This window comes from Salmo salar, chromosome 03, assembly GCF_965601325.2.
Source record: "Salmo salar chromosome 03, fSalSal1, whole genome shotgun sequence".
NCBI lineage: Eukaryota > Metazoa > Chordata > Actinopteri > Salmoniformes > Salmonidae > Salmo > Salmo salar.
Genome location: NC_138293.1, coordinates 61,418,602 through 61,436,161, shown reverse-complemented (window position 1 = coordinate 61,436,161; position 17,560 = coordinate 61,418,602). Strand labels below are relative to the sequence as shown.

At 47.4% G+C, this 17,560-nt stretch overlaps 1 protein-coding gene across 6 annotated transcripts in view; it reads left to right on the top strand.

Annotated features, from left to right (window-relative positions):
* Nucleotides 1–17,560, top strand: part of LOC106600788 (rho GTPase-activating protein 23) — a 109,868-nt gene that overhangs the window by 87,047 nt on the left and 5,261 nt on the right. For 5 of the 6 annotated variants that reach the window (XM_082973655.1, XM_082973654.1, XM_082973652.1 and 2 more), the window contains 15 exons: nucleotides 11,277–11,432; nucleotides 12,164–12,275; nucleotides 12,409–12,448; nucleotides 12,713–12,850; nucleotides 13,160–13,468; nucleotides 13,707–13,768; nucleotides 13,885–14,003; nucleotides 14,309–14,427; nucleotides 14,654–14,806; nucleotides 15,120–15,198; nucleotides 15,339–15,412; nucleotides 15,577–15,666; nucleotides 15,898–16,023; nucleotides 16,180–16,221; nucleotides 16,567–16,660. In XM_082973655.1, coding sequence (XP_082829781.1) covers nucleotides 11,277–11,432; nucleotides 12,164–12,275; nucleotides 12,409–12,448; nucleotides 12,713–12,850; nucleotides 13,160–13,468; nucleotides 13,707–13,768; nucleotides 13,885–14,003; nucleotides 14,309–14,427; nucleotides 14,654–14,806; nucleotides 15,120–15,198; nucleotides 15,339–15,412; nucleotides 15,577–15,666; nucleotides 15,898–16,023; nucleotides 16,180–16,221; nucleotides 16,567–16,660 — 1,713 coding nt within the window. The remainder of the gene's footprint in view (nucleotides 1–11,276; nucleotides 11,433–12,163; nucleotides 12,276–12,408; nucleotides 12,449–12,712; nucleotides 12,851–13,159; nucleotides 13,469–13,706; nucleotides 13,769–13,884; nucleotides 14,004–14,308; nucleotides 14,428–14,653; nucleotides 14,807–15,119; nucleotides 15,199–15,338; nucleotides 15,413–15,576; nucleotides 15,667–15,897; nucleotides 16,024–16,179; nucleotides 16,222–16,566; nucleotides 16,661–17,560) is intronic. The other variant, XM_082973653.1, reaches the window with a different exon arrangement.

Here is a 17,560-nt window from a genome sequence, read left to right as displayed (position 1 = left end):
AACAGGAGGTATCTGGTCGTGTCTCAGCTCGTTGCCTCTGCTCTGGTGCTGAAAGAACACATGATGAACATAACAGAGCCTCACTAAATAGCCAACTGCTCCAACATGTACAGTACTAATCAACAGACCATAGCCTCTAGCCCTACGGTCAAACCACAGGCAACCAACCAACCACAGCTAAGGCACGACCTGGCCAGGGCCACATGCAGTACCTATAGGAAGTCTACACCCCCTTGAACCTTTTTCACATTTTGTTGCGTTTACACAGTGGGATTGAAATAGATTTAATTGTGTGTTTTTTTTGCCATTGATCTACATAAAATACTCCACGTCAAAGTGAAAAGAACATTTTGCCAATTTTAACAAATGAATAAAAATGGAATAACTCAAATATGCTTGTTGCATAAGTATTCACCCCCTTTGTTTAGGCAAGCCTAAATGAGTTCAGGAGTAAAATGTGGCTTAACAAATCACTTAAGTTACTGGACTCTGTGTGAAATAATAGGGGTTGACATGATTTTTGAACGACTAACCCTTCCTCTGTCCCCCATACATACCACATATGTATGTATACTGCTCAAAAAAATAAAGGGAACACTAAAATAACACATCCTAGATCTGAATGAAAGAAATAATCTTATTAAATATTTTTTTCTTTACATAGTTGAATGTGCTGACAACAAAATCACACAAAAATAATCAATGGAAATCCAATTTATCAACCCATGGAGGTCTGGATTTGGAGTCACACTCAAAATTAAAGTGGAAAACCACACTACAGGCTGATCCAACTTTTATGTAATGTCCTTAAAACAAGTCAAAATGGGACTCAGTAGTGTGTGTGGCCTCCACGTGCCTGTATGACCTCCCTACAACGCCTGGGCATGCTCCTGATGAGGTGGCGGATGGTCTCCTGAGGGATCTCCTCCCAGACCTGGACTAAAGCATCCGCCAACTTCTGGACAGTCTGTGGTGCAACGTGGCGTTGGTGGATGGAGCGAGACATGATGTCCCAGATGTGCTCAATTGGATTCAGGTCAGGGGAACGGGCGGGCCAGTCCATAGCATCAATGCCTTCCTCTTGCAGGAACTGCTGACACACTCCAGCCACATGAGGTCTAGCATTGTCTTGCATTAGGAGGAACCCAGGGCCAACCGCACCAGCATATGGTCTCACAAGGGGTCTGAGGATCTCATCTCGGTACCTAATGGCAGTCAGGCTACCTCTGGCGAGCACATGGAGGGCTGTGCGGCCCCCCAAAGAAATGCCACCCCACACCATGACTGACCCACCGCCAAACCGGTCATGCTGGAGGATGTTGCAGGCAGCAGAACGTTCTCCACGGCGTCTCCAGACTCTGTCACGTCTGTCACATGTGCTCAGTGTGAACCTGCTTCATCTGTGAAGAGCACAGGGCGCCAGTGGCGAATTTGCCGATCTTGGTGTTCTCTGGCAAATGCCAAACGTCCTGCACGGTGTTGGGCTGTAAGCACAACCCCCACCTGTGGACGTCGGGCCCTCATACCACCCTTATGGAGTCTGTTTCTGACCGTTTGAGCAGACACATGCACATTTGTGGCCTGCTGGAGGTCATTTTGCAGGGCTCTGGCAGTGCTCCTCCTGCTCCTCCTTGCACAAAGGCAGAGGTAGCGGTCCTGCTGCTGGGTTGTTGCCCTCCTACGGCCTCCTCCACGTCTCCTGATGTACTGGCTTGTCTCCTGGTAGCGCCTCCATGCTCTGGACACTACGCTGACAGACACAGCAAACCTTCTTGCCACAGCTCGCATCACACTACCACTAGAGTGAAAGCACCGCCAGCATTCAAAAGTGACCAAAACATCAGCCAGAAAGCATAAGAACTGAGAAGTGGTCTGTGGTCACCACCTGCCGAACCACTCCTTTATTGGGGGTGTCTTGCTAATTGCCTATAATTTCCACCTGTTGTCTATTCCATTTGCACAACAGCATGTGAAATGTATTGTCAATCAGTGTTGCTTCCTAAGTGGACAGTTTGATTTCACAGAAGTGTGATTGACTTGGAGTTACATTGTGTTGTTTTTTTTGAGCAGTGTATTATCCCTCAGTCAAGTATTGAATTTCAAGAACAGATTGAACTACAAAGACCAGGGAGCTTTTCTAAAGCCTCATAAAGTAGGGCAGTGATTGGTAGATGGGTAACAATAACAAATCAGACATTGAAAATCTCTTTATGCATGGTCAAGTTAATAATTATGCTGTGGATGATGTATTAAATCACCCAGACACATCAAAGATAGTCGTCCTTCTGACCTGAGCTACAAGACAGGAATGAAACTGCTCAGGGATGTTACCATGAGGCCATTGGTGATTTTAAAACAGTTACAGAGTTCAATGGCTATGATGGGAGAAAACTGAAGATGGGTCGACAACATTCTGGTGACTCCACAATACTGACCTAAATGACAGAGCGAAAAGAAGAATACAAATATAAAGAATAAAAATATTGCTTATATATGCGATAAGGCACAAAAGTAATATTGCAAAAAAACACGGCAAAGGAATACACTTTTTGGCCTAAATGCAAATCCTTATGTTTGGTCCAAAACATCACTGAGTAACTGCCTCCTTATTTTCAAGCATGGTGGTGGCTGCATCATGGTATGGATATGCTTGACTTCGGCAAAGAGTGACCAAGTTACAGTTTTGACTTAAATCTGCTTTAAAATCTATGGCAAGACTTGAAAATTGCTGTCTAGCCATAATCCCCAACACCTTGACAAAGCTTGAAGAGTTTTTAAACGGATAATAGGCAAATGTCGCCCAATCCAGGTGTGCAAAGCTCTTACAAGACTCACAGCTGTAATCGTCTGCCAAATGTGCTTCTAACATGTATTGACTCAGGGGCGTGAATACTTAACTAATCAAGGCATATTAGTGTTTTATTTTTCATTCATCTTTGACTTTAGAGTTTAGGGTATTTTGTGTAGATCGTTGACAAAAATGACAATAAAATACATTTTAATCCCACTTTGTAACACAATAAAACGTGACAAAATCCAAGGGGGGTGTAGACTTTCTCTAGGCAAGGTAGGCTACTCCCTCAGATGGTCGGGACAACAACCGAGGTCAGCAAAGTGCAAAGCAGATTCAAATGAGCTGCGTCGGAAACTTGTACCTACGTTTGAAATGGAGAGATAGATAGATGCCCTCAATGTGGGGCCAAGCCGTGACGGAACATAGAGAGAGAGGGAGACCTATAGATGAAACGATTTAATAGGGAAGAGAACCAGAAAACAGAGAACCTTCTTGCTCCTTCTCTTCCCTCCTGCTCAGAGCAGCTGAAAATTTACCGAAACTAGGCAGTCAGGGCGGCAAGCTGAGGCACGTTTCATGACCAAACACTGAAACTTAAAACTTCTCTCTTGCTGTTTCTCTATCTCTCCGTTTTTTCCTCTCCCTGATAGGATCTGTGATCTGGTTGTTTGGGAGCATGATTTAATAGGCTGCTGTTCTGTTGACTGTAGATGATGAGGCCGTGTAGTAGACAGACACACAAAAGCACAGAGTCTGTGCTGTCCAGGATGGTGGTTGGATTCTCTTGCCCTCTAGTATCGGTAGTTTGACTTAGCGTTCTCTATATGGTGCTTCCACTCACTGTAGTCTCCTTTTGAATAGTGTTGGTAGCTTGCGGTAATAAAACCAATGAAAGGAATTACATATTGGAGCATTTTTACTGTAAATCCTAGTATTGGGTCTTATTAGGATGGCAGGTTATACTGTCCCCCCTGAGCCTCCTTTTTGGGGGAACCCAGTGTTGTAGATGGTAGGACAGGAGGCCTGGTGGTAGTGGAACCCCCTGTGAGGCATAGTACAGTAGGGATCCAGACTGTCTCTGTCACACTGCCAGCCTCGGGCATTGCACTCTGTGCCCACAGCCCTCAATGCTGCCTTTGTGTACCACTATGCCCTCCCCACAACAGACACACAGAGCCACTACCCTCCACCCAACACACACACACATACACACTCACACTGAGCTGGCCAAAACATGGCCTATTCTCTCAAAGAAATCTCTCTTTCATCCTCTCTCTGTGTCTCTGTGTGAGCGGGTGAGGTCATGGTGTCTCCTATAGAGAAGGGGAAGTGGTAGTAGGCTATAGCAGTGTGCTGTGGTAGTATAGAGCCCTGCTCCATTCTAAGGCCAGTATTGTGGTGGCTCCCACTCAGGGCTCCTCTCTCTACTGGCTCTGCTGTGCTGGTTCTGTTAATGATGGCCTTTGTTAAACCCACAGGCAGCGAGAGCGGCTATTTCTGGGCTCGGCTGTAAACAGGCAGATTCCACAACCCAGATTGGGAATGTTTCCGCCTCTGCCCCTTCTCCTACTGCCTCTGTTGGGCTGGCCCTAGCACCGAGACTGATACAGAGAGAAGAGGAGGGGTGAGGGAGATGTGAGAAACAGAGGGAAGCAGGTGGAAGACAGTGAAAGTGGAAGCAGATAGGAATGAAGGGGAGAAAATGATGTCTGTGGAGAAGTATGTATGTCAGAGAAGAAACATGGGGGAGAGAGGGACGAGTCTTGCATGGCAAGTTATGTTTTGAGCACCTTGTAACAATACAAGAAAGCATAACATTAAGTTTCAAAAGTTCATGTTAAGCCTATAGGGGTTGGTTTCGAGTTGAGAGCCAAGTCGGTTTTGAGCCGTTGCTTCCATTTGAGACTGAAGATCTGCTGCCCTCTGCTGTTTAGTGAAGGTACTCAGACAGGCGCAGCAGCCGTGGTTATTAGTGAGGACAGCATTAGGACCTGAAGCTACAAAAGTTAAACATGGGCAAAACCCTACCCTTCCCTCTCTACATGCAAACACTAGTCTGGTCCATAATCCTCTGTGTCAGTCAGAAAGTGTGTTGTGGCCTGCTGGTTTCACATCCCCTTGTGTGTGTTTTAGAATGGTTGAGATGAACGCTGTATGGTTGTCTTGGACAGGGTTGGGTAGGTTACTTTCTAAATGACATCCGTTAGTTACTAGTTACCTGTCCAAAATTGTAATCGGTAATGTAACTTTTGGATCACCCAAACTCTGTAACAATCTGATTACTTTCAGTTACTTTTAGACTACTTAAGAGGCATTGGAAGAAGACAAAAATGAATTGAACGACATCTGTTGCAGGATAAATCAACTTTAGAGTTTACATAGCTGGCCATACATGGATGTTGCGTTTTACTTTATGGTGTATGTAGGCTTCTTTAAACCCATTGCTTTGTAATTTAATACAGATAAGTTTCAAGTTTTGATGTCACACGCACAACAGTGAAATGCCTTTCTTGCGAGCTCTAAACCCAACAATGCAGTAATCAATAATTAGTGCAAAAGATAACAAGGTAGAACAAAAACACACAAGAAAAAAAATCATAAATAAGAAGAACACTAGAAAGTAAGAAGCTATATACACGGTCAGTTCCAGGGTCAGTAGCTATATACACGGTCAGTTCCAGGGTCAGTAGCTATATACACGGTCAGTTCCAGGGTCAGTAGCTATATACACGGTCAGTTCCAGGGTCAGTAGCTATATACAGGGTCAGTTCCAGGGTCAGTAGCTATATACACGGTCAGTTCCAGGGTCAGTAGCTATATACACGGTCAGTTCCAGGGTCAGTAGCTATATACAGGGTCAGTAGCTATATACAGGGTCAGTTCCAGGATCAGTAGCTATATACAGGGTCAGTAGCTATATACAGGGTCAGTAGCTATATACACGGTCAGTTCCAGGGTCAGTAGCTATATACAGGGTCAGTTCCAGGGTCAGTAGCTATATACACGGTCAGTTCCAGGGTCAGTAGCTATATACACGGTCAGTTCCAGTGTCAGTAGCTATATACAGGGTCAGTAGCTATATACAGGGTCAGTTCCAGGATCAGTAGCTATATACAGGGTCAGTAGCTATATACAGGGTCAGTAGCTATATACACGGTCAGTTCCAGGGTCAGTAGCTATATACACGGTCAGTTCCAGGATCAGTAGCTATATACACGGTCAGTTCCAGGGTCAGTAGCTATATACACGGTCAGTTCCAGGGTCAGTAGCTATATACACGGTCAGTTCCAGGGTCAGTAGCTATATACACGGTCAGTTCCAGGGTCAGTAGCTATATACACGGTCAGTTCCAGGGTCAGTAGCTATATACACGGTCAGTTCCAGGATCAGTAGCTATATACACGGTCAGTTCCAGGGTCAGTAGCTATATACACGGTCAGTTCCAGGGTCAGTAGCTATATACACGGTCAGTTCCAGGGTCAGTAGCTATATACACGGGGTCAGTTCCAGGGGTCAGTAGCTATATACACGGGTCAGTGTCCAGGAGTCAGTAGCTATATACAGGGTCAGTTCCAGGGATCAGTAGCTATATACAGGGTCAGTTCCAGGGTCAGTAGCTATATACACGGTCAGTTCCAGGATCAGTAGCTATATACACGGTCAGTTCCAGGATCAGTAGCTATATACAGGGTCAGTTCCAGGGTCAGTAGCTATATACACGGTCAGTTCCAGGGTCAGTAGCTATATACAGGGTCAGTTCCAGGGTCAGTAGCTATATACAGGGTCAGTTCCAGGGTCAGTAGCTATATACAGGGTCAGTTCCAGGATCAGTAGCTATATACAGGGTCAGTTCCAGGGTCAGTAGCTATATACAGGGTCAGTTCCAGGGTCAGTAGCTATATACAGGGTCAGTTCCAGGGTCAGTAGCTATATACAGGGTCAGTTCCAGGGTCAGTAGCTATATACAGGGTCAGTTCCAGGGTCAGTAGCTATATACAGGGTCAGTTCCAGGGTCAGTAGCTATATACAGGGTCAGTTCCAGGGTCAGTAGCTATATACAGGGTCAGTTCCAGGGTCAGTAGCTATATACACGGTCAGTTCCAGGGTCAGTAGCTATATACAGGGTCAGTTCCAGGGTCAGTAGCTATATACAGGGTCAGTTCCAGGGTCAGTAGCTATATACAGGGTCAGTTCCAGGGTCAGTAGCTATATACAGGGTCAGTTCCAGGATCAGTAGCTATATACAGGGTCAGTTCCAGGGTCAGTAGCTATATACAGGGTCAGTTCCAGGATCAGTAGCTATATACAGGGTCAGTTCCAGGGTCAGTAGCTATATACAGGGTCAGTTCCAGGGTCAGTAGCTATATACAGGGTCAGTTCCAGGATCGGTAGCTATATACAGGGTCAGTTCCAATACCATATTTACAATGTGCAGGCATACTGGATTGATAGAGGTATATATGTATACGGGTAAGGTGAGTAGGCATCAGGATATATGATAAACAGTAGCAGCAGTGTAAATGAAGATTGTATGTGAGTGTGTGTGCGTGTGTAAAGTCAGTATAAATGTGTGTGCATGGTATGTGTATGAAGTGGTGTCAGTGTGTGTGATCGTGTAGAGTCCTATGAGTGTGCATAGAGAGTGCAAAAACATATAAACAAGGTTCTATTTAGCAGTCTTATGGCTTGGGAAAATGAGCTGTTCAGGAGCCTGTTAGTGTCAGACTTGCGGAAGCAGAGAGAACAGTCTGTGACATGGGTGGCTGGAGTCTTCCTTTCACACCGCCTGATACAGAGGTCCTGGATGGTAGGGAACTCAGCCCCAGTGATGTACAGGGCTGTCCGCACCACCCTCTGTAGCTCTATGCTGTTGGCATACCAAGCAATGACGCAGCCCGTCAAGAAGCTGTAGAACTTGAATTTCAGGGCCCCAACCTTTTTCAACCTCCTGAGGGGGATGTGTGTGGATCATTTTAAGTCCTTAGTGATTTGGATCCAGAGGAACTTTAAACTCTGAACCCGCTCCACTGCAGCCCCGTCGATGTGGATGGGGGCCTACTCGGACCCCCATTTCCTGTAGTCGACGATCAGCTCCTTGGTCTTAATGACGTTGAGGGAGAGGTTGTTGTCCCGGCACCACACTGTCAGGTCACTGACCTCCTCCCTGTACGCTGTCTCATCGTCGCCGGTGATCAGGCTTACCACCGTCGTGTCGTCAGCAAACTGGATGATGTTATTGGAGTGGTGCGTGGCCTCGCCGTGGTGGGTTTACAGGGAGTACAGGAGGGGACTAAGCACGCACCCCTGTAATACGATTAGGTTATATCGTGACATAAAAAAATAAAGTCTGTCAGATTTCCAGTCATTCCAATTAATTGAATACCCCTTGATCTTCAAGAATAGGACTTGGAAATATAGATTAGCCAAATAGTTTTACCTGAGCATGACGCAAAAACAAAGGAGTTATTAGCCTACTCTGTTAATCATTTTGTTGTTTCGAGCTGAAAAAGAAATGCTGCTCTCATGGAATGGCATGCTTTGAGCACTGCCAAAAAGTGCTATTTACATGTGAAAAATGAATGCCATATGCTGCATTTGCTTTAGGCCTAATGTTTACGTTTCTGTTGGGGACACTATGATATCTGAATCATTTGTAGCTGTTTAAATCTATCAAAAGTGTGCAAGTTTGAGCATGTCTGTTAGGCCCATGGATTTAGTTTTTATCAGCACAAATTAGATTGAGCAATAAAAGCCCCACTTGTGGTCTTCTTAAATTATGCTTGTTTTTGACAGTATGTGGAGCACAATACCACGGGGGAGTTTAGAAGGGAAGAAGTCCCTCAAACTGTTATTCCAAATGCTGGAATCTGCACCATGCAGCTGTTGCAAGAGTGATTTTTTTTCACCTACTGGCTGTCCACCAGTCGCAAAAACAATACGTGATAAGCAGCTTAAACCTCTAAAATTCAACCATTATTGGGTTAAAATACACAGTCATCTACAACGACGACAATCCGTAAGAAACAAGTAGCTCGAGCAGCAGTGTGTGTCACATCAATGCGTTATGTATGTAGATATCGATTATAGGTGGTATCCGTATCGCCGTAGGCTACACCGCTGCTGTCGTCCTTATCGCCAAGCCTTTATTCAAGTAGGATGTATAATCTTTGGATGCTGACAGCAGTCGCACCATTGGAAGACAGCTTGGACTGAAACCTACCAAGGCCTATTCCTGCTCTTTTCCCGCTATCCATCAAACGCATTTGGTGTGATCATCATAGGGGTCTCTGACTTGTGGTCAGACTCGCTCAGGTGGAACAAACTTAAACCTGCGCCTTTTTCAATGCTGATTTCAACGTCTTTGAGAAAACAGAAAGGTGTCATAAAGATTTTTTTTCGGTAACGTCCTTTCTGAATTTAAAAGTAATCCTACAAGTAATCAGCTAGTTTTTAATCATCTAATCATCTAGTTTTTTAAAGGAATCTGTAATCTGATTACAATATTTTTGCTGGTAACGTAACGGATTACAGTTTTTTTTTTGTAATCGGTTATATGTAACACGTTACATGTAATCCATTACTCCCCAACCCTGATCTTGGATATATTACTTATGGTTGTTTCATGTATTTCTGTCATTCAGAATGACTGCTTTCATTTTGAAAACGCATAGCAGCTAACCAAGACATTATCACTGCAAGCAAGACATAGTTTCCTTTTTTTGTGTGTGTAATGCACTCATACAAACGAACACAGTGAATCACACACACCCTTACACATACTTCTCAACCCACTAGTTGATAAAGAACTGAAACCTAGCGTTTTTACATGATACCGAAGCCTTTTCCGTTTCCATTTGAAGAACTCTTCTCATGGAGGCAGCAGACACAGGTACAGCGTAGGGTGTTGGTTTAATCTCCCTTTATGCCATTTTACTTTCCACCTTATTATTTTGTCTATTGTCCGTGTGTGTGTGTTTTACGCAATAGAGCTGTAATATTGCTCATTTACAGTTACGTTATTGAAGTTCTAAATTGCAGTTTTGCCTTTAGTCTTTTCTGAGTATTTTCTTTTCTGAGTATTTTCTTCCACTTTCTCTTTGAGGATGCTTCATAGAACACATGTTATAATCTGTGGGCATTGTGTTTATGTGTTAGGAGGACAAAGAAAGTGAGTAAGTAGTAATGTGTCTTGTCAATGGTTCTCAGAGAAGCTGAGCATTCCGTGTGAAAACAGTATCTTTTTCCTTTATAGTAACCCAGTGGTGTTACCTCATTGCTCTCCCTTCCTTCAAATCCTCGCCCCTCCTCCCTCTATCCCTCTTCTCCTCCCTCTCGTCCTCTCACCCTTGATTCCGCCCTTCCCTAACCGTCCCTCTACTTCCATTCCTCCCTTCATCCTATCCTGTCTCCCGCCTCTGCCTTTTTCCTTCCCTCTCCTCCCTCGATCCTTCCCTCTCCTCCTCCCTCTATCCTTCCCTCTCCTCCTCCCTCTATCCTTCCCTCTCCTCCTCCCTCTATCCTTCCCTCTCCTCCTCCCTCTATCCTTCCCTCTCCTCCTCCCTCTATCCTTCCCTCTCCTCCTCCCTCTATCCTTCCCTCTCCTCCTCCCTCATCCTTCCCTCTCCTCCTCCCTCATCCTTCCCTCTCCTCCTCCCTCTATCCTTCCCTCTCCTCCTCCCTCTATCCTTCCCTCTCCTCCTCCCTCTATCCTTCCCTCTCCTCCTCCCTCGATCCTTCCCTCTCCTCCTCCCTCGATCCTTCCCTCTCCTCCTCCCTCGATCCTTCCCTCTCCTCCTCCCTCTATCCTTCCCTCTCCTCCTCCCTCGATCCTTCCCTCCTCCTCCCTCCCTCCCTATCCTTCTCCTCTCCACCTCCCTCCCCCTCTATCCTTCCCTCTCCTCCTCCCTCTATCCTTCCCTCTCCTCCTCCCTCTATCCTTCCCTCTCCTCCTCCCTCTATCCTTCCCTCTCCTCCTCCCTCTATCCTTCCTCTCCCCCCCCATCCTCCTCCCTCCTCCCCTTCCCCCTCTCCTCCTCCCTCATCCTTCCCTCTCCTCCTCCCTCTATCCTTCCCTCTCCTCCTCCCTCTATCCTTCTCTCTCCACCTCCCTCGATCCTTCCCTCTCCTCCTCCCTCTATCCTTCTCTCTCCTCCTCCCTCGATCCTTCCCTCTCCTCCTCCCTCTATCCTTCCCTCTCCTCCTCCCTCGATCCTTCCCTCTCCTCCTCCCTCTATCCTTCCCTCTCCTCCTCCCTCTATCCTTCTCTCTCCACCTCCCTCGATCCTTCCCTCTCCTCCTCCCTCTATCCTTCCCTCTCCTCCTCCCTCTATCCTTCCCTCTCCTCCTCCCTCTATCCTTCTCTCTCCTCCTCCCTCGATCCTTCCCTCTCCTCCTCCCTCTATCCTTCTCTCTCATCCTCCCTCTATCCTTCCCTCTCCTCCTCCCTCCATCCTTCCCTCTACCCCCTCCCCCCTCCATACAGATGAGCCGACGAGCCCCAGCGCTGACCTCCGTGCCCGCCACGTGCCCGCCTCCTCCGTGGTGTCCAGCGGCATGAGCTCAGCTCCCGCCATCATCACCAGCCCCGCCTCCCCCACCTTCACCTTCCCTCTAACCAGGCTCTTCTCACACGACTGCAGTGAGTGCCCCCCTTGAGCCGGACTACCCCGGACCGACCCCCCTGCATGCAGCCATACCAGAACCCGGCACACCTCTCTGCAGTGTCTGGTACCATGCTAGCAGACATGCCACCTCCACATCTATGGAGAGAATGGCTTACTGTACACAGGATGCTCCTTTGTTTCTCTGCATGAGTTGATTGACAATTTTTCCATGGCGAGGAGGTATAATGGCCTCCAGTAAATAGGCCTTGTGTACTTCTTTGTGCTTGGTAAGATGCATGCGCGCCCTAAAGCAAATGTAGTCACTCCTCGGTGGACTAACTGCCTAGGCAGATGCATGTGCGTCATTGAAGTGAATGGGGTTACTCTCTACTTTTTGGAGAAAGTGTGTTTTGTACCAATAGGGTCCACATTTCCTCTCTATAGACTAGAGCATGAAGTCCAGTGGTCCTCGTACACCCAGCTTTAGTCCAGTCTGTCCAGTCTGACAGACCGACTCCCCTTGCATGACGGTAGTGAGCGAAGTGACCTGAGAAGACCTAACCTAACCTGACTCCATCCTGCCAGCCCACCTCTTCACCCGCTACCTCACCCCAGCCACCTCACCCAACCACCCTCCACCTCTCTGTCAACCGCTCTCCCACGTCTGTTAACCCCACACTCCTTAACATCCTCTGACTACCATTACATCTACTTTCTTCTCTTTCTTTCCCTCTCTCTCTCACTCGCTCCGTCTCCCACTGAGCAGGCAGTATTAAATCCAGTCGCCGTTCCTCCTATCTTCTAGCCATCACCACGGAGCGCTCCAAGTCATGTGACGAGGGACTCAACACCTTCAGAGAGGAGGGCCGCGTCTTCTCGTGAGTAATGGATCACCGGGGGGAGACGCGGGAATCGATTAGGAGGGATTCATCTGAATCATATGATCAATTCATTTCGTAGTAAATCTTACAGTAGTCATTTTAAATGAACCCTCCGTTTTATTCTCCGTAGGAGGCTGCCAAAGAGAGTGAAGAGTTTCTTCACTGATGGGGTGAGTTTTTCCTTGTTTCACAATAATAGTTGGTTGTACCCTACACGTGACTACACTGCAGATTGCAGAGGACCTTCCATTTCTGGCAGCTAGGAGAGTGTGTCTGAAACCATTTAGTTTTTTACTGTGTTTATTCCAAAAATCTGTCGCGGAGTGGTGTGTAACTTTTGACCGTGTGTGTGTGTGTGTGTGTGTGTGTGTGTGTGTGTGTGTGTGTGTGTGTGTGTGTGTGTGTGTGTGTGTGTGTGTGTGTGTGTGTGTTAGTCTCTGGACAGTCTGGGGGCAGCGGAGGAGGCGCGCTCCAAACGCCACTCCACCTCAGAGCTGGGCAGTATCAGCTACAGTGACATATGGAGAGAGGGATGGCTGCACTACAAACAGATCCTGACGGAGAAGGGCAAGGTGAGAGAGAGGGAGGGGAAAGAAAGAAAGAACGAGTAGAGGAATAGGACCTACTGCAGTTTAATTAACCATTTCTTCTCTCTCTGTCTTTTCTGTCTCTCACTCCATTTCTTCTCTCTCTGTCCTTTCTGTCTCTCACTCCATTTCTTCTCTCTCTGTCCTTTCTGTCTCTCACTCCATTTCTTCTCTCTCTGTCTTTTCTGTCTCTCACTCCATTTCTTCTCTCTCTGTCCTTTCTGTCTCTCACTCCATTTCTTCTCTCTCTGTCCTTTCTGTCTCTCACTCTCTCCATTCCGTTGTGTGTTACAGAAGGTGGGTAGCGGCATGCGTCCGTGGAGGCGGGTCTTCTCGGTGTTGCGCTCCCATTCGCTCTTCCTTTACAAGGACAAGCGGGAGGCGGTCCTGCGGGGCGCCACTCTGGGAGGCGATGCCGACGAGGAGCAGCCAATCAGCATCCGGGGCTGCCTGGTGGACATAGCGTACAGCGAGACCAAGCGTAAGCACGCGCTGCGTCTGACCACTCAGGACTTTTGTGAGTACCTGCTGCAGGCCGAGGACAGAGAGGACATGCTGGACTGGATCAAGGTCATCAGCGAGAACAGCAAGACCGACAATGAGGTGGGTCAGATGGCACCACTCTCACCTCTCAACTGACCTTTCCCCTCTCAACTCTGAACCTAGAACCCTCTGACCTCTCAACTCTGACCCTACAACCCTCATATCTTATGTCCCACACTGCCTTCTGTTTATAGCTCTCCTGTAACATTATTGTACATGTCACCTTTCTTCACTGGTGTTGCTACAGTGTATAAGGCTGTATTGATGAGAGACTGGACCGTGTGTTTGTCTGTCTCAGGAGCTGGGATTCTCAAGACAGGCTCTGATCAGTAAGAAGCTCAATGACTACAGGAAACAGAGGTGAGGGACACATGCCTGTCACTATACAGCAGTAGTGTTTGATACATCCATCTTGCTTGTCCTGTCTGGTAGAGTCAGTTTGTAACAGTCTTCTCTCTGTCTCCCCCTGCCTCCAGTCCAACAGGCAACAAGCCGGACTCCTCTCCCAGGGTGTCCCGTGCCAAGCCTTCCTTCCTGCTGGCCAAGATGGAGAACGCTGCCGGGGTGCCGCGCTCACCCAAACCTGAGGGCAAAGGTCAGAGACAGGATGGAAATGGATGTTTGTTCTGACTCTGTCTGTCTGTCTGTCTGTCTGTCTGTCTGTCTGTCTGTCTGTCTGTCTGTCTGTCTGTGTCTGTCTGTCTGTCTGTCTGTCTGTCTGTCTGTCTGTCTGTCTGTCTGTCTGTCTGTCTGTCTGTCTGTCTGTCTGTCTGTCTGTCTGTCTGTCTGTCTGTCTGTCTGTCTCTCTGTCTGTCTGTCTCTCTGTCTGTCTGTCTCTCTGTCTCTCTGTCTCTCTGTCTCTCTCTCTGTCTGACTCGCTGTCCCTCTGTCTGTCCCCAGATGAGAGCAACCCCCCTAAGTCGCCATGGGGGATCAACATCATGAAGAAGTCCAAGAAGTCAGGGCCCAAGGCTTTTGGAGTGCGGCTAGAAGACTGCCAGCCAGCCGCCAACAACAAGGTCAGCCAGAGCCTCCCTTCCTCTAATCTTATCATATTCTGTAAATGTAGCATTTTGTGTGTGCTTATATGCCCTGTTAAAGTATTTATTGAAAATGAATGGCATATGGACATGTATGGGTCAGTGTGTGTCTACTGTTTACTATGATGTATCTGTGTGCTGGTAAGGTATGTGTGTCCACTCCTGTCCGACCCTCCCCTCTCTGTCTGTCTGTCTGTCCTCCCAGTTCATCCCGATGATCGTGGAGATCTGCTGTGGGCTGGTGGAGGACATGGGTCTGGAGTACACCGGCATCTACAGGGTCCCAGGAAACAACGCAGTGGTGTCCAGCCTTCAGGACCAGCTCAACAAGGGATCGGACATCAACCCTGCAGAGGAGGTGAGCGGAGCAGGACCCTAGTCGCACGCACGGGCACACACACACACACACACACACACACACACACACACACACACACACACACAACCTAATGTACAGTAAGCAATAGGCACAGTAATCCATGACTGGATTAGATAGAGACACTATATCTAGTCGTCTGTGGGATGGTGTTAAACAGCATCAGTGGGGTACAAATGTTCAGCAAAGGGAAAGGATGGTATGACTATCAACTATTCTATCCAACCGTGTCTCGAAAGGCCCTTTAGTATTGCCTCTGACCTCTCTCTCTCTCCCTGTTCTTACCGCTTCACAGAAATGGCAGGACCTGAACGTGATCAGCAGCTTGCTCAAGTCTTTCTTCAGGAAACTTCCGGAGCCTCTCTTCACTGATGGTGAGTCCCCATTTTTGTTAGATGAACCGTCAGTAAAGGCATGAATAAACTCTCATTCATCCTCCTTTTAACAGTTACAGTTGAATGTTCGTTTTTATTTCAATGTTCTGTAACTGTTCATGTAACTCTTATCCTCACAGATAAGTACAATGACTTCATCGACGCTAACCGGATGGAAAATGCCGGGGACCGGCTAAAGACCATGAAAAAACTGGTATGTGAACGTTGTCTGAACCCGTTCTTCTGTTTGCATATCCGGTATAGTCTTTCCCTGGAAGGATGAGGGATAACAGATTACACAGAATACTCAGAAGTGTTGACGTATTTCTCCTTATCGCTCTCTCTCTCTCTCTCTCTCTCTCTCTCTCTCTCCGTTAGATCCGTGACTTACCGGACCATTACTACCACACTCTCAAGTTCCTGGTTGGCCATCTGAAGACGGTAGCTGACCACTGTGAGAAAAACAAGGTCTGAATACGGCTATCGTAGTGTTGTAACGCGAACGGCTTATTATAGGCTGCGTCCTAAATTGCACCCTATTTCCCCATATAGTGCCCGGCGTTTGTCCCGTCCCCAATGGCACTTTATTCCCTATGTAAAGTGCCCTACTTTTTACAGAGTCACAGTAACAGATGATAGTAACGGATGGTGAAGGAAGCCGGATTTATAATGAGATGTATTGTTTCTGTGTGGGTGTAGATGGAACCTCGTAACTTGGCCCTGGTGTTTGGGCCCACGCTGGTGCGGACGTCTGAAGACAACATGACAGACATGGTGACTCACATGCCTGACCGCTACAAGATAGTAGAGACGCTCATCCAACATGTGAGTGAGCCTCTAATCCCAACCAATGACAAACCTGTTTACTGGCTTCATGTTAACTCTCCTCCGATGAGCTGGCGCTACCCTGTCGGAATATCTTCTCACAGATATTTTCTTTCTCTCTGTCTCCTCTCTCTCTCTCTCTGTTTCCTCCCACAGTATCTCTGGTTTTTCAGTGAGGACCTGGACAAGGATGAGAAGGTGCAGTGGGACTTACTCTGCAAACTGTGGAAACTATGTGGGGACAGCTGTTCAGTTCACACGGTCATGTTGGAGCACACAGTGTGATCTGCTCCAGTAAACAGCCCAAATAGGATGTGCTATGATACAGTATATCTTGCCTATGCGTCATTGCCTGCGTCTCATATTGCACCCTATTCCCTTCGTAGTGCACTACTTCTTTTACCAGAGCCCTATGGGCCGTGAAAAAATAGCGCATTATATGGAGGATGGGGTGCCATTTGGGACACAGTCACTGATTCTGATGCAGGACTTAAATCCAGTGTTCATGTGTTGTTTATGACTCGATGCCTTTCTCCCCTTCAGACTCCAGTAGACACGAAGGACCTGGTGCCTGCCCCCAATATCGACCACTTGCTCTCCAACATCGGCAGGACCGCTCTGCTAGGGGAGGCGTCAGGTGAGGGCCCGCCCACCACTGCCCAAATACATCCAATCACAACCTGCACTGAGCTACTGACAGCCTGTGCAGACCAATCACGGTTCATACTGCGGCCGAACTGGCCAATCAGTGACTGTCAATAATCATTGACAGCCACACAGTTGAACCAATCCCATACAATCAGGATATAGGCATGACATACATTTGAAATGATTTGCCCTTGCCGAGTTTCTCTCTTTCGATCACTAGACTGTGCTTCTTTCCTCTCACCTGGTTTTCTTTTCTTCTTTATTACTCATCTTTCACTTTCTCTTCTACATCGCTGCATCCCTCTCTTAGCTGAGCCTGTGGAGCAGCCACTGCGGTAGGATGGGATTTCCCCTGCCAATTCCTGTGTGTGTTTGTGTGTGCGTGTGCATGTGCATGCGTGCGTGAGAAATAGTGAGTTTGGGTGTGATGGTGTTTGTTAGTAAAAGGTGGGTGGGTGTGTTTGGTATGTGTCAACATCTTCAGAGGAAGTTGCTCTCGGCTCCCTCTCAGTGTCCGCTTGACTAAGGCAGGAGTTGTGTGTGAGGATGACCCTGTACTGTCACCCAGTCTGACTAATGGATGAATGACTTTGTGTTCTCTGTCACTGAGAGAGAAAGCCCCTCTACAGTGGTCTCTCCATCTGTCTGTCCTGTTTACCTCACCTGCTCCACTCATTCTGTATAGGACCTCTCATGTGTTACTCTGGGGTGTGTGTGTGTGTGTGTGTGTGTGTGTGTGTGTGTGTGTGTGTGTGTGTGTGTGTGTGTGTGTGTGTGTGGTAAACAAACAAAGAATAGTAAACAAACAAAAGATTTGACCAACTGGGGATATTTTGTTGGTCCCCACAAGGTCAAATGGGGTTTAGGGTTAAGGTTAGGTTTTAAGGTT